The 13,952-nt window shown below is 43.9% G+C and overlaps 1 protein-coding gene across 3 annotated transcripts in view; it reads right to left on the bottom strand.

Moving 5' to 3' along the window:
* TNR (tenascin R) overlaps window positions 1-13,952 on the bottom strand; it is a 406,518-nt gene that overhangs the window by 29,636 nt on the left and 362,930 nt on the right. For all 3 annotated transcript variants that reach the window (XM_014845339.3, XM_070497987.1, XM_044758352.2), the window contains 5 exons: window positions 13,447-13,593; window positions 10,764-10,883; window positions 7,612-7,755; window positions 6,779-6,909; window positions 5,762-5,894 (listed from right to left, as the gene is read on the bottom strand). In XM_014845339.3, coding sequence (XP_014700825.2) covers window positions 5,762-5,894; window positions 6,779-6,909; window positions 7,612-7,755; window positions 10,764-10,883; window positions 13,447-13,593 — 675 coding nt within the window. The remainder of the gene's footprint in view (window positions 1-5,761; window positions 5,895-6,778; window positions 6,910-7,611; window positions 7,756-10,763; window positions 10,884-13,446; window positions 13,594-13,952) is intronic.

Below are 13,952 nucleotides of genomic sequence, written 5' to 3'. Positions count from 1 at the left end.
CAATCAGTGGAGAATAGATGGATTATTTAGAAAATGATAATGAGGAAATTGGCTCACTATAGAAAGGAAAATAAAACTGTATCCTTACCTAATACACATAAAAAATAGATTAAGTATAAAAACGTATATCTAGAAAGTTAATAGAAGAACATATAGAAGAATACTTTTGCATCCTGCAGGCAGGGAAAGACTTCTTAAGAAAGACTTCAAAAGCCCAAATAATAAGAGCTAATACTTATCTAGCACAGGAACCCTGGTAGAAAGATGGACAAACTATATGAACAGGCAATTTACAGAAAAAGGAAATTTGAAAGTCTAGCAAGCTTATGAAGAGATGTTTAAACTCAGACTTGTTATTATTTAGAGAAATTCAACTAGAACAATGAAATATCAATTATGCCTATTAGACTGTCAAGAATTACAAAGCTGAATCATGTCAAGCCATTAGGAATGATGCATGTCATTAGGAAATAGGAGACCTACTGCACTGTTGGAGGGAGTCTAGACTAGTACAGCCATTTAGGAGAACAAAACTTAGTTAAACTATGTAAATACATGCCCTACAACCCAGTAATTCTTCTTCTGGGTGTATATCCCAAATGCATTGCCCCACTGATTCATAAGTGGACACATACAAGGTATTTACTGCAGCACCATTTGTAGTGGTGGGAGGATGGAGACAATCCGATGTCTCTCTTTGGGAGAATGGAGAGGTAAAATGTGATGAGTGCATACCATGCAGTATTTTGCAACAGTTGGAAGCAAAAGACTGTACACATGAATAACAACATGGATAGATCTTAAAAACAGTGCTGAGTAAAAAATAGGAGAACTGGGAATGAGTTATGTCATCCAATACGATTTACACACATTTAAAATATGTTATACTCAAAGCAATTTTACAAGGACACATTTTTAAAAGACACAACAAAAGGATACAAATTTAACACATCAAAATGGTTGCACAAAGAAGGTGGAAGAAAAGATGGGGGTAAAAGGAAATGAATGAATAAACACAGAGAGGGACCTTGTGGAGACTGACATTAGTGATATGAGATAAACTGAGCAGTATGATGAGTTCACGCTTCTCATCTGACACCCATCCATCTGCCTGTGTTGGACATGCATGGGAATGTTTTGTTCAAATGGGATGCTGAGTGCCTACCTCCTTCCCGACAGTCAGGTCCTAAAGAAAGAAGAAGGTGAAATTCTCCTTTGAGGGGTCTGCATGTCTCAATGAAGCAAGAACTTGAGCTGTTTCTAAGTAGCGGACAAGAGAAAAGCCCCTTCAGTTCCCTATCTTGGTGAGAGGGAAGTGTGGCCCATACAAGCAGTGTGGTGTAGACAGACAGCAGTGGACGGCGATCATTCGGCTTTCCTTTCCAACTGAGAACTACGTGGATTTGCATGATCCACCACCTATTGTCCCAGAATCCAACGTTTGCCAATCTTCATTAATATTCATAACCTCAAAACCTGAAGCTTGTATTAGACTCCTGGAGTTTTCCTAAAAAGCCTCAGAGAGCAGCTCAGCCTGGATGTGGATAGCAGGGACTGGAGCAAAGGCAATAAAGAAAACTCATTATCCATCTCTGGGTACCTCAGCAAATGATTGTCTTCACTTAACCTCAAGGTCAAGACAACCTATTTTATAGCGTTCACTGTCTCTGAGGACAAGCTTTAGCGAGTACCTTGTTTGCTTCTTACAATATTAAAAGAGACAATGAAACCTGCCTCTCAGAAGATCATTTCACCAAGTCCCTGTTGCTCTGTGGGGAATATTTGTTTCCTCATTTATATTCATGTCTCTAAAAGACAAGCAGACCTTGGATGAAATTTTGGGTGACAGTAAATTATAAATAATGTATCCAGAGTTTTTTATTTTCCATACTTCTTGTATTTAATTCTCCCCAGAGTCTTGTGCAAACACCAGAGACAAGAGGACAGGAAGCTATTATCATGATGGAAAGAATGAAATGGGCTTATGTTATATGGCAGTTATGCAACAAGGGAAGATATCTTGATCAAAGGAGGTTTTGAGGTTTTGTGGGGGCCAGTTCTTCTCTTTTCTCTCTCTTTCTCTCTATCTTTTATTTTTATTTTATTTTTTTAACATCCCAACTCTTCCGGATCATTAAGTAGGCATCTGCTTGAAATGAGTTTCTTTTCTTGGCCCATCCAGGATGAGATGAGGGTTTGTCAATGGATGGTGGCCACTTTGGGGACCAACTTTAAGCTCTTTTGTTCCATAAGACAAAGCATAAAAAATGCTTAGAACGATCAGCTGAGATCAGCCGGTCCTAAGAACAGGATACTGCTAAGTGGAAAGCTCAGGCACTGTCAATGAAGTCAGGAAGGATGCTGGTTACTAGAATGAAATTAGCCTCCAAATCCATCAGCCCTGATTTGTCATCATTTAGGATCCCTGGTGTTCTCAGACCTCTTGCTCAGCAGGAATAATTCATGGAGTTCAGACTGGAAGCGCTCCAATCTTTCAAGTAAGTGAGGATACTCTGCTATTTGTTTTTGTTTCTTTCCTTTCTTCTTTTTTTTAGGCAAAAAGGAGTCCACAAAGGGAGCCTGCTGGGTGTGCTATGTGGCTGCTGGTGTGTGTGGGAAGTTAGTGCTAGTCCTGATAGAAGGACAGGGAGAGGATGGGCTGGGATGTGCTGACCGTGAGGGTAGGCTCACAAATGGTGCAATCAGGCACTGGTGCTGCTGCTGCAACCACTCTTCCCAGAGGAAGCCTGATCTCGGATCTTGGGAGATCTATGGGGGCCAGCAGAGGAGTCCTGGGATGAGAAACACCTGGGGGCCCAGGGCGCTGGAGGCCCCTCCTCCCAGACTCCTCCTTAAGGAGTCTGCCTCATGCTGCCTATCAAGCAAACCCCAATCTTTCTCTTCTTGGCAACATCCTGATCCCCATACTTAGGATGCTGGTACCCTTGTATTCTCTTCCTCTTTAATAAAGCTTGCTTTTGGCTTGGGGAGCAGGGAATGGGAGGGGGGTAGAAAAGATAGGGGAAGGGACGTCGGACAGGCAATGAAGACTCATTAATATTGGCATGCAAATAACTGTAGACTTAGTGCAATTTATTCAAGGAAATTTGCATTTTGGGTGGCAGAAGGAGCCTGAAATTAGAGGGACTTTGGGTATCAGATTCTGCAGGCAGTGCCTCTTTCCTGTGCCATCCCTGCGAGGGATATGGAGAATCCTCTCTTTCTACAGCTTGCTTTCACCAGAAACCCCTCTTCTGTGCTCTGCAGCTGGGATTAAACCATTCAGTTCAACCAACACTGATTATGACTGCTATGTGCCAGGCTTTGTGCAAGGCACTTTCACATGCATAACCTCTGTCCACAAGCTTTTCATTCTGCAACCACTCATTTCAGTGGGTTCTGATAAGTCTCCAAGACAAAGCTGACAGTGTTTGGTATGCATCAGTGACTTAAATCCAAATTTGGGTTTTCTGGTACAACTCTGCAAAAGCTTCCAAACATGGACATGTCTTTGCCAAGTACCACTGTAGTAGTGGCAAGTCCTCTGCTGGTATCCCAAACTCTACATGGAGCAGCTCGGTCAGTAACTACACTGTACAGGAACATGGGCTCTTCCGCGTTCTCCTTTCCAAGTTGGTATTGGTCATGCCATGGAAGCCCAGTGTCAATTGGAGTCTTGTAAAAACAAATAAACACCTAAAAACATCCTGATGGTCCCTCTGCACTGTCTACCAAACAAAGCCACTACCCTGGTGTCCTCTCCAGACTTCAGGGAATTGTTAACCCTCTGCTTATTGGATCTTGCTGAGCCCCTAGCTGGATTTGGGGTCCCAGACTCAAACTGTTGCACAGCCCCTGGGGCAGCTTCATCTAAGAGAGGCCAGGGTCTCTTTCAGCCCTGGGGCATCTGGAGCAAGACACTGCAGAAACCTCAGCTATATTGTCATACAGCTCACAGCCAGCATCTGTGCATTACTAGCATGGGAATTAAAAGCTCATACTACACTGAGCAAGCATCGAAACCCATGCATTATGGGGACGAAATGATTGGTTTAGACCTAATAAATATGCAAATTGGGAGCTATATTTACATTTCTGTCATCTGTGTCCTTTCTATGGGAAAGAAGTTCTTAATTCAGTAGAAATCTCTAATACATGGATCTTTGGGTGGTGGCTTGGAAAAGAGGACCACAGAAGAACCTTATTTAACCTGTGAATGTGCAGGGCAGGGCTTGAACAAGAAGACGGTAGCACCTCGGTTGAGACAAGACCTCTTGAAAGGGCAGGGAGTGTGAGCATAACTGACTTCAGCCCGATAAAAGAGATGAGTCCTCCTTCCAGTTCCACTTGATAGGAGCATGTCTTGAATTCTTGTCTTGGTTGCAAGACCAAGGTTTATTTTAATTTTTTTAATTAAAAAATTGTTTTTATGATTACTGTGCTCATTGTAGACACTTTGTAAGATATTGAAAAGTATAAAAAGCAGGAAAAAGAGGCCTCATTTGCAATCTCACCACCCTAAACAACCCCTGGCGACATTTGGTGCATTTGATCTGGTGTCCTGCTTTGTCATCCAGAACAAGTCTAATGGGGGAGGCCCCTGGGCAGGGGAGGGGAGCTCTGTCACCCCTCTCTGGTGTTGGGGCATGGGCAGGAATCCAATCATCCTGGAGCTCTGAGATGGCAGGCAGGCAGGCGTCTAGGGATGAGCAACGTGCTCACACTTGCCCCATGCACGTGCACGGCCACACCCCTAGAATGTGGGGCAGGGAGAGAATTCAAAGTCTGGACTCCAGACTGTAGAGAGGCACCGTGGGAGGAGGCAGAGAGGACTGCTCACGGCACAGAGCCCAGAGCCAGAACAACCGCAGTCAAATCCCAGCTCTCCTATTTAAGAGCTCCGGGCTCTTGGGTGGGCTGTCTCACTGGTCTGTGGCCCAGTTTCCTCACCCGTAAATAGGGATAATAGAACATACCTTGTAGGCTGTCATGAGGATTAAATTCAATAATGCAAGTAATACAGTTAGAGCAGTGCCCATCACATAGCCCTCAAAGGCTAGATATTAGTTTATTTCCTGTTATACACATCAGGACACTCTTATCCCTTAGGGACATTTCCAAGTATCATCTGCTGATACTTAAATGAGGGAAGGCAGGAGGAGCAGCTGGATTTAGAAGGAGAAGAACTCAGTTCAAGTTCTGACCCAGCCTCTTACTAGCCATAGAAGTCATTTGATTTCCATGCTCCTCAGTTTCATCATCTGTGACATGGGGATGATAAGGCCCTCCTTACCAGTTGTTATAAGGACTGACTTGAGACCATAGGAATGCAAAAGTGCTTTGTGTATGGAGAAGAATCATAGGTTTAATATTGAGTGTTGACTACTGCTATTTTTACTAGGTGACTCTCTGATTACAGACAGCGGAGGAAGACGGGAGGGAACGGAACTTTGCTGGAAAAACACGTGCAGAAAATCTCAACAGGAACCTGATGTCTTTACTTGGTGCGTTTAGTTGGTCCAGGTGGACCAGGGATTAGTGCTGTTGGTTCCTACGGTGGCCTTGGTAGTGAGAGGTTTCCTGGCAGGACCTTGAAAGTGGGAAAGGCAGCAGTGGAGGAAAAAATAATTTTCCTTTGCAGAAAGAGGCAATTGAGTTTCTTTGGTAGGCTCCTCCCTGCTCAAGTCTTAGCAGAGGCTGCCGAGGACACAAACGTCATGCAGGGGAGAAGAAGGGATGGAAGTGGCGGAAAGTCTCTCACCTGTGGTGAAGGCTGTGGAGGTGATGCTGCTCCGCGCGGCGTCCTGGGCTGCCTGCAGGAGCACTGTGTAGTCTGTGCTCTCTGACAGGCCCTCCAGTCGGATCCATGTGTCCTCTGCATCCACAATCAGCTCCTGTGGAATGAGCCGGAGGAAGGCAGATGAAAGGTAGCAACTGGCTCGCAATAGAGGAAGTGGGGAAGGAAGTCCAGATCCCACAGCCAGCTGGGTCAGTACTGCAGTGGTCATTTTCATCCTCTGCAACCCACAATGAGGAGAACCAAGCCAACAAGCCGAGAGGACAGCTCCTCTGTGAGATTTAGGACAGCTCCTAACTTCCAGATGCACATTGGGATAAACATAGGCACCTGGATTATCGAATCCAGTGGCTTTTGCATTGCACTGGGCCTCCTCGACAGGTGAGGAAGCAGAATCCTAGGCCTACTCCGTCTCCAACAGACTAGCTCTGCTTAAATCTACTCTGAACGTGATTTCACTTTAAAAAAGAATTCCACTGCTAACAAAAGTTTGACAACCAGTGCTCTAGATGGACTGTTTCAACTGATCACATGAAACAGAAATTTGTCATCTCTTTACTGTAGGCCATATAGATGTAGCCTTTATAATGCTTATCAGGAGGTGTAAAAGGCTGTTGAATTTGGTATCCAGCTCATGTTTGCTTGGCCCTGTTAGTGAAAAATCATTCCAATATCATGTACTTCTATAGCCTTGGAAATTTCCAAGGTGCTTTGCATCATCATGTTGGAAGCACCACAACCAAGCGAAGTTGCAGGAATAGATACCCCCATTATCTAGAGAGGAAACTAAGGCTCACGGAGGTTTAGTATTTTGCCTCAACTTGTATGAAGAGGAATAGTGGAGCCAGGATTAGCACCCAAGTCTTTGGCTTGCAGACTCCTTCCTCAACAGCATGCTATGTATCCATAGTGAGAAACCCAGCTTGTTCCTTGAGGATTGCTTGATAGGAATGGTCTTTCCCCTTGACAGAAAAATCTCACCTTGCGGCTTCCATCGGTAGATCTGTAGGTCAAGACGTAGTTTTCAATGTCTGCTCTGGGAGGCTGCCAGGAGATCAGGGCACTTTGTCTGGTGACTTCACTGGCTGTTAGGTTTGCAGGAGGGTCCAGGACTGCAAAGAGGAGGCAATGCCAGAGCGCCTGCCCCTCCAGCTCCTCCCCGTTCGATTCCAGGCATGTGTACCTATTTGCCCACTTGTGTGGTCCCTGGGCTGCTCACATGCTGACCCAGCTCTAGCTTGGACAGGAGCATAAAGGGTGCTCCTGGGTCAGAAGACAACTGTTGAGTATCATGATTATTCTTACAGCTATCCCCCTCTTCTCTCATCTGGGCCTCTGGGCCTCGGTGTGACACCTTACAATCTGACACTTTATGTCTGAAACCATGACCTTGTTAAATCTGCATGTCTGTGAGTTCAGTTTTGAACTTATAACATTCTCACATCTATATCTTTGTCTACTGTTCTCCTGGCCGTGACCACATCCAGCACTCTCTCTCCGATATCAAGCCCTTTCATATCCATCAGACTTTTCTGAGCCAGATGCATCACCAGTACTGGCCTCTCTTGGCCTGATTCTACTGCTATCAGCCAGATCCAGGATGAGAGCAGAAAACAGATATGTGTCTGCTGGCCAACAGCTGCAGCTCACTTCCACTGGCATTTGGGCCACAGTCAACTAAAATAAGAATAGCTCATGGCTGCATTGTCCAAAGCCTATAGACTATAATCTAGTCTATCACAAGCAAACTGATCATTTTCAGGATCCACAAAAAACTCCAGGGATACTGGATATGTAGCTGACCATGTACTCACGGGTAGAGAAGTTGGTGCTGATGGTGCCACTGGTGAGAGGCCCATTGGTGGCATACAAAGTGACGGTATAGTGGGTACTAGGAAGCAGGTCAACAAGCTGGAATTCCTCACTGCCTCCATCAACCAGGATGGTCTCTCCAGCAACTGAAATCAGATGAACATGGATAAAGATTGAATAAAGCTATTCAACTTAGGAAAGACTCATCAAATCCAAAGTCATTTCCAAAGATTCAATATTAGAGAATTTTGGAAAAAATATTTTGGAGGTTATTTAGCTTAGCATTTTACTCCATACAAGGATCCCCTTTCACCTAGTTTTGCATTGAGAAAAATATTCTTTATTTTTTTTTCAGAAATCTTTTTTCTTTTTTAAGATTTTTTTATTTTTCCTTTTTTTCCCCAAACCCCCCTGGTACATAGGTGTGTACTTTGAGTTGTGGGTCCTTCCAGTTGTGGCATGTGGGATGCCGCCTCAGTGTGGCCTGATGAGTGGTGCCACATCCGTGGCCAGGATTTGAACCGGCGAAACCCTGGGCTGCCAAAGCGGAGCATGCAAACATAACCACTCGGCCATGGGGCCAGACCCAAGAAAAATATCCTTTATTTGGAGGCCAAAATATCTTTTCTATAACTTCTACTCAGACCTCTGAAGTTATAAAGAATAAGCCAAATCTTTTGTCTACATGACCCCTTCCTTCCCACCACCATTCCTAATCAAGTCCTCTCTCTTCCAGACTGAGAAAATTCAGCCCCCATCCCCTATTACATGTATGTGACAACTCTAAAACCATCTCAATCCTGGCTACCTTTCTCTAGACAAGTAGTAGTTTATCAGTGTCCCTGCTGAAATGCAGAACTCAGGAGAATTGAGAACAATAGTTGAGAAGTACTGCCCAATGAAACAAACAGGGTCAACCTATGCTTATATTTGTGCCAATTATATTAGTCCATTAGGTTTTGAGACAGTCATGTGATATGGTGTCACATGCAAGATTATTACTAATCAAAGACTTTCTTTATAACCACCCAACCCAACCTTATGTAGTTGAGTTTTTGTACCCATAGGCAGAGCTTTCCATTTATTTCTATTGCATTTTGCCGTCTTGAATTTTGGGCCATTGTTTCACTTTATTAAAATTTATTTGAATTTGGATTTTATTGATCACAGTTTTGTTTTATACACATATTTGTGAGCATGTCTTCTCTGGATTCATTCAAGCTACTGATAAAACTGTTCATTAGATCAGGGCCAAGCCCTCTTTGTGCCTTTAGAATATTCTGGAGTCATTCAACATTTAACAAAGTTTACTAGGCACTTCTCCAAACTAGGTAGGGCCAGAAGTGTCAAGTTTCTTGTGGTCTAAAGGCATAGAAGGCATGTGAACAAGTTCAAATCCAAAAGGAGTCTTTGGAAGAGCAAACATAATGACTCTACCTTGTCAATATCCTCCTTTGAAACATCCTGCCATCAGTTAATGCTCCAGTCATGTCAAACTATAGCAGTTCCTCAAACTCTTCATGCTCTCTCATATCTCTGTAAATGCACACAGGCTGCTCTTCTTCTTTTCTCTCCCGTTCTCTTTCTTTAATTTTATCTGAGATGCACCTCCTTTCTTCTCTTCAACATCCTGATCCCAAATCATAGTGGCCCAAAAGACATATCTAAGGTGTTTTGTGCTTGACTATATCATGACACTGCTCCCTTAGAGTTGTAACTATTTACTTGTCTGCATCGTCACTAGATGTGGGTTCTGTGAAGACAAGAGCTCATGTTTTGTCTCTGAATCTTTATAGCCTTATAGAGTATATGGCACATGAGAGGGCATCAAAAGTATTTGTTGAGTGAATGAAAGTTAATTGCTATGATGGACCTGTGTACTTTTGTACCTGTGAGCAGGTGCATCTGACTGCCTTAGGGGAAAAATGGGAGCTTTGACAGAGGAGATAGTGTTGAAACTAAGACTTGAAGGATGGGTTTTCTAGGCAGACAAGTAGAGAGAGAATTTCCTGGTGGAGGAAACAGCATGTGCAAATGCCTGGTGACTTGAGAAGGCATGGTGAGAATTAAGAAGTACAGGATCATCATATGCAAGGAGGGATGGTAGCAGCTGAGGTGGATTGTGTATCAGAGGGGTTAGGATGTATCCAGAGTGATGATATTCATTCTTTGAGGAGGGTCATTCAGTCAACTACAGTTCCATGTAACTCCAAATATGACCCATCATGTATTTTTCCATCTAAGTGATTAGTGGGTTTTTCTAATGCCTTGCTGAAATACAAATGTGCTAGCAGATTTGCCAACAAAAAAAGGACGTAAACTGGTTTTGGTAAAACTTATTTGTAGTGAACCTGTGCTGTTATGTAGTAATCACTAATTCCTCTTCCAATTTGTTGAATAGTCTGTTTTGGGTTTTACTTTCCCAAGCTTTGACAATCAGTTTATTTCTTTGCAGCTTACAGAATTGGCTTTCTCTGCCATTTTTGAGAAGTAAGACATCTGCCTGCCTTCTGTCTTCTGGTATCTCTGTTTTCTGGATTCCTGAATATAACTCACAACAATTCTGTGATCATATGTATAATTTAGGCAGGGAAATAACTTTCCTGGGCCTGGTACTTGGACTACTCAATACTATTCTGCTTTGGGCCTCTCTGTTCAACTTCAAATAGCATAAGGTGAACAAGCATGGTGAAGAAGACATTGAAACTCAAGATTTCATCTTGGCTCAAACTTTTGGGCCGGATGTGGGTAGAGAAGACCCGTATCTGCTCCAAGCATGATCCTACAAATTTAGTGTTTTTCTTGCTCTATGAATATCTAGCCAAGTCTGCTTTTCTGCCCATAGCCTTTTGGGCCAGGTCTTAGCTTAATTCTGAGTTTTGTCTTCCTCATGCTACTTCTCTGTTCTTGTATTTGCCCTTGGGTATGTGCCCTTCTTGTAACCTTCTGAGTCAGCTTTCTCAATTCCTATAGTTGATACAGTTTGCAGAGTTTGGGGACATCTTGAGGGCTTCATAGTGAAATTGAAGCAGGAAGATTTCTAATTTGTCCCTCAGATTGACAAAATGTTTTGGTTTTTTTCCTTTCACACTAGTCTTCAGCCTCAGTCTCCACCATTCCCACCTGCCTGATGCATAGGCCTGCAGATACCCACCTGCAAAGTGGGTGAGAACGATGACGTAGTTCTCCACTTCACCCACTGGCGCCTTCCACTGCAGCAGGGCTTCCGTTGGAGTGATATTGGTAGCAATCAGATCCACAGGGTTGTCCATGGCTGAAAGAGAACAGGAGAGTATGGGGAAAGGTGAGAGGAACTGCAGCATGGAACTGTAGTGAACTATCTCCTGTAGATTCACCCACGACTCATGTCTGCTGCTGAACAAAATAATGAAGTGAGTGGAGACCTTTTTCCCTTATCCCCTCTGATTCCCACCAGCCCCTTCCTCCTCTCCCTTTCTGCCTTCCTCTCAAGTACCCAGCTCTCCTCTGATTGCCCCCAGATCTTCCTCTTAATTCATTAACTTCTTATGTACAGAATACGGTCAGGCGCTGTGGGGGATTCCAAGTTATGGCTGTTGTGTCTTAGACATTTAAGCCTAGATGGAGAACTAAGGAATATAGAAATTGTTATATTTCTTTAGCTAATGAGATAATACACTTCCCAAGATATTTGCACTTTGATAAATGTAAGGGGCATGCCTGTGGAACCATCTGTATTGTTGAACTTCAAGAGGTGTGGTGGGAGCTCCGTGAAGGCAGAAGTGTTCCTGGCACCTAGAACTTAGAAAGTGCTCAATACACATTTGTGCCAGGACTGAATGGGACTCAGCTTTCCTCTGAAGTCGTATGTGATTATTGAATTCTTGCTTTACTACTCACAAAGCTTACTCTGTACTGAGTCCTGGTATCCTTTTTGTGACATAGCGAATCAAGGAGATTCTTCTAGGTTTAAGGCCAAGAGTGCCTGTTGGGGCAACAAGATTTGCTTGTCATAGGACCATGTTTATATTCTCATTTGCCCATGCTCTGTGCCTTTGTTTTATTACTGTGCTTCCCTTCTATAGAGTTGGGATTTATTCTAGAGATGAACGTTATTACGACAGTTTAGGTATCAGCTCAACCTAAGTGTCATGCAATTTACTTTTGGGGATCAAGATGTGCTGTTGATTTGGCCCTGTTCTCTAATTGAAGATTTTTATTGCTTTCCCATGCCCATCACTTCAAAGCAACAACCATAAAATGTTTTTACAGTTTACATCTGAATTGTATCCATAATCTATGCCTTCAATGAGTTCTTCTGATGTGACCTTAGGAGAAGAAATGAAGAAGAAAAGTCTTATGAGACTATGGTTAGCTTGATCTCCCTGAGATTAAGCATGAGACCCTGAAGGAGTGCTCATTTCCAAAAGTTGTAAGATCATAGACTTCACGTTAGAACAACAACAACAAGCAACAACAAAATAAGACGTTTCTGTGAGCAATCTGGTTACTGGGAGTTTACAAAATAGCTCTGCCTGGACTTGGTTGGGGGTGGTTTGTGTTGGCACACTGGTGAACATCTGCATTAAAGATGCTCGCTGCTTATCACCAAGAACCCAAAGAATGAGCTATTGACCTGAGTTGCTGCTCTCTTTCTCCTTGGGGGTAGGAGGCTCTTCAAGTCCATTTTATTGTCCTCAGTGAGAAAAAGCTTGATTTCTTTGTCATGAATTTCTAAGACTTTCAGGAAGGTGTGAGAGCTTCTTTTGACTCATAGGGTATCACTTCAGGGTCAATTAGTGTTGATACTTTAGTGGTCAGAAATAATTTGATAGAAAGGGTAAGACTGAACCAACAACATGGCTGGGTTATCTGTGGTCATAGGCCTGGAAGGAGACTAGGGAAGAGTCCAATAGCCTGTGTTGTCTGTAGAAGAAGACTTTTTTTGAGTTTCTGAAGGAATGTTTCTTTGGGTGTGGCCTTAGAGACACTGCTTTTGGGCTTCTGAGAGCATCCACAAAAGCAGTGAGGAATTCCAAGTTACATTTTTCTCATTCAGGAAATACCATTCTCTGAGGAAAGTAAGCAACCTCAGGAAATCCAGGTGTTCTCCTAATGAGACAAGTTGGGTGTTTTCCCACGTTCTATGGGAACTATAGCTTAACTGGGAGGTTAGTTCTGGGGGTTGGGGACAGAAAACTGTGACTGTCCCCTCTGGTGACTTCTACAGCAAATCTTTCCTAGTTCTGCATTGTGGGCTGGCTGAGAGGCTAGAGAAGGAGGGGTGGTGGAGCTGCCGCAGAAGCCCCATCCTCAGCCCCATCCAAGGGGCTCATTGTCCAGAGGAAAGCTGCCACCTTCTTCCTCCCTCAAGCCTGAAGCAAGAGCAAATGCAGCTGCTTGGTGGTTTCTGGCAATATAGGAGAGAGGTTTCCTGACCCTGAGGGTTGTTACTAGAATAACAACCCTTTCCTTCTCTGAGGTGGCATTTCCTTCTGTGAGTTTTAAAAAAATTACATAGGATGATTCAGGTCTGTTCTGGAATTCACTTCCATGGTGTGTCTTTGAAAGGTCATCTGTCATATTGGAAGTTCCATGAAAATTCCTGACCTAAACCAATAAGAACCCTAGAGGGTGACTCTCTAAACTAGTATTAGAGAGAAATATCAGTGCGGGGAGAAGTTGCAGATGGCTTTGCATGACACAGTGAGTCAGAGGAGTGCCTAGGAGTGGAGCTTCCAAGCCCAGAGCCAGTGTCCTCTGTATCAGCCAGAACAACTTCGCTCTTTGCCTCTTCTGTTTGCTGCAGGTCCTCAGCAGGGGTCCTGACTTGGCCCCCAACAGGGAGGCATGCCTACCTGTGTGCACGAGAGTGCAGATGCGCTCACTCTCCTCCCGGCCCCGCACACTGTTGAGGCTGATTTCGTATTCGGTAGCTGGGTACAGCTTGGTGATGGTGAATTCTGTCACAGTGTTGGGCACCACGGAGCTGTCCAGCCGTCCCACTAAGGAAAAGCAGAAGCCACAGTTAAAGTTGAGCAGATCTCTCATCAAAGCAGCTCATGGCATAGTTCACATAGGAGCTCCTGATGGCACTTTGTCATGAAGCACGGATGGGTGCAAGACTTAACAGTTGGTGGGGAAGGAAGAAAAATGGTGCGTGGACTGACAATGCTCGAGAGAACTTACATGCTGGTCTCACCCCCTCATTTAACAGGTTCCTTGGAGCAAAGTAAAAGAACTATTTATTAGGTGGTTTTCTAACAAGCTGGTCTTTCTAAGGCAGTATAGAGGGCATGGCTGCAAAGAGTGGTCCGTGCAACCCAGAGACATGGTAGCCTGGAAAACTATCCCACCCGCTCAC

This window comes from Equus asinus, chromosome 25 (genome assembly GCF_041296235.1).
Source record: "Equus asinus isolate D_3611 breed Donkey chromosome 25, EquAss-T2T_v2, whole genome shotgun sequence".
Classification (NCBI taxonomy): Eukaryota; Metazoa; Chordata; class Mammalia; order Perissodactyla; family Equidae; genus Equus; species Equus asinus.
Note: the sequence above shows the minus strand (reverse complement) of the source record. Positions and strands in the feature narration are given on the sequence as shown.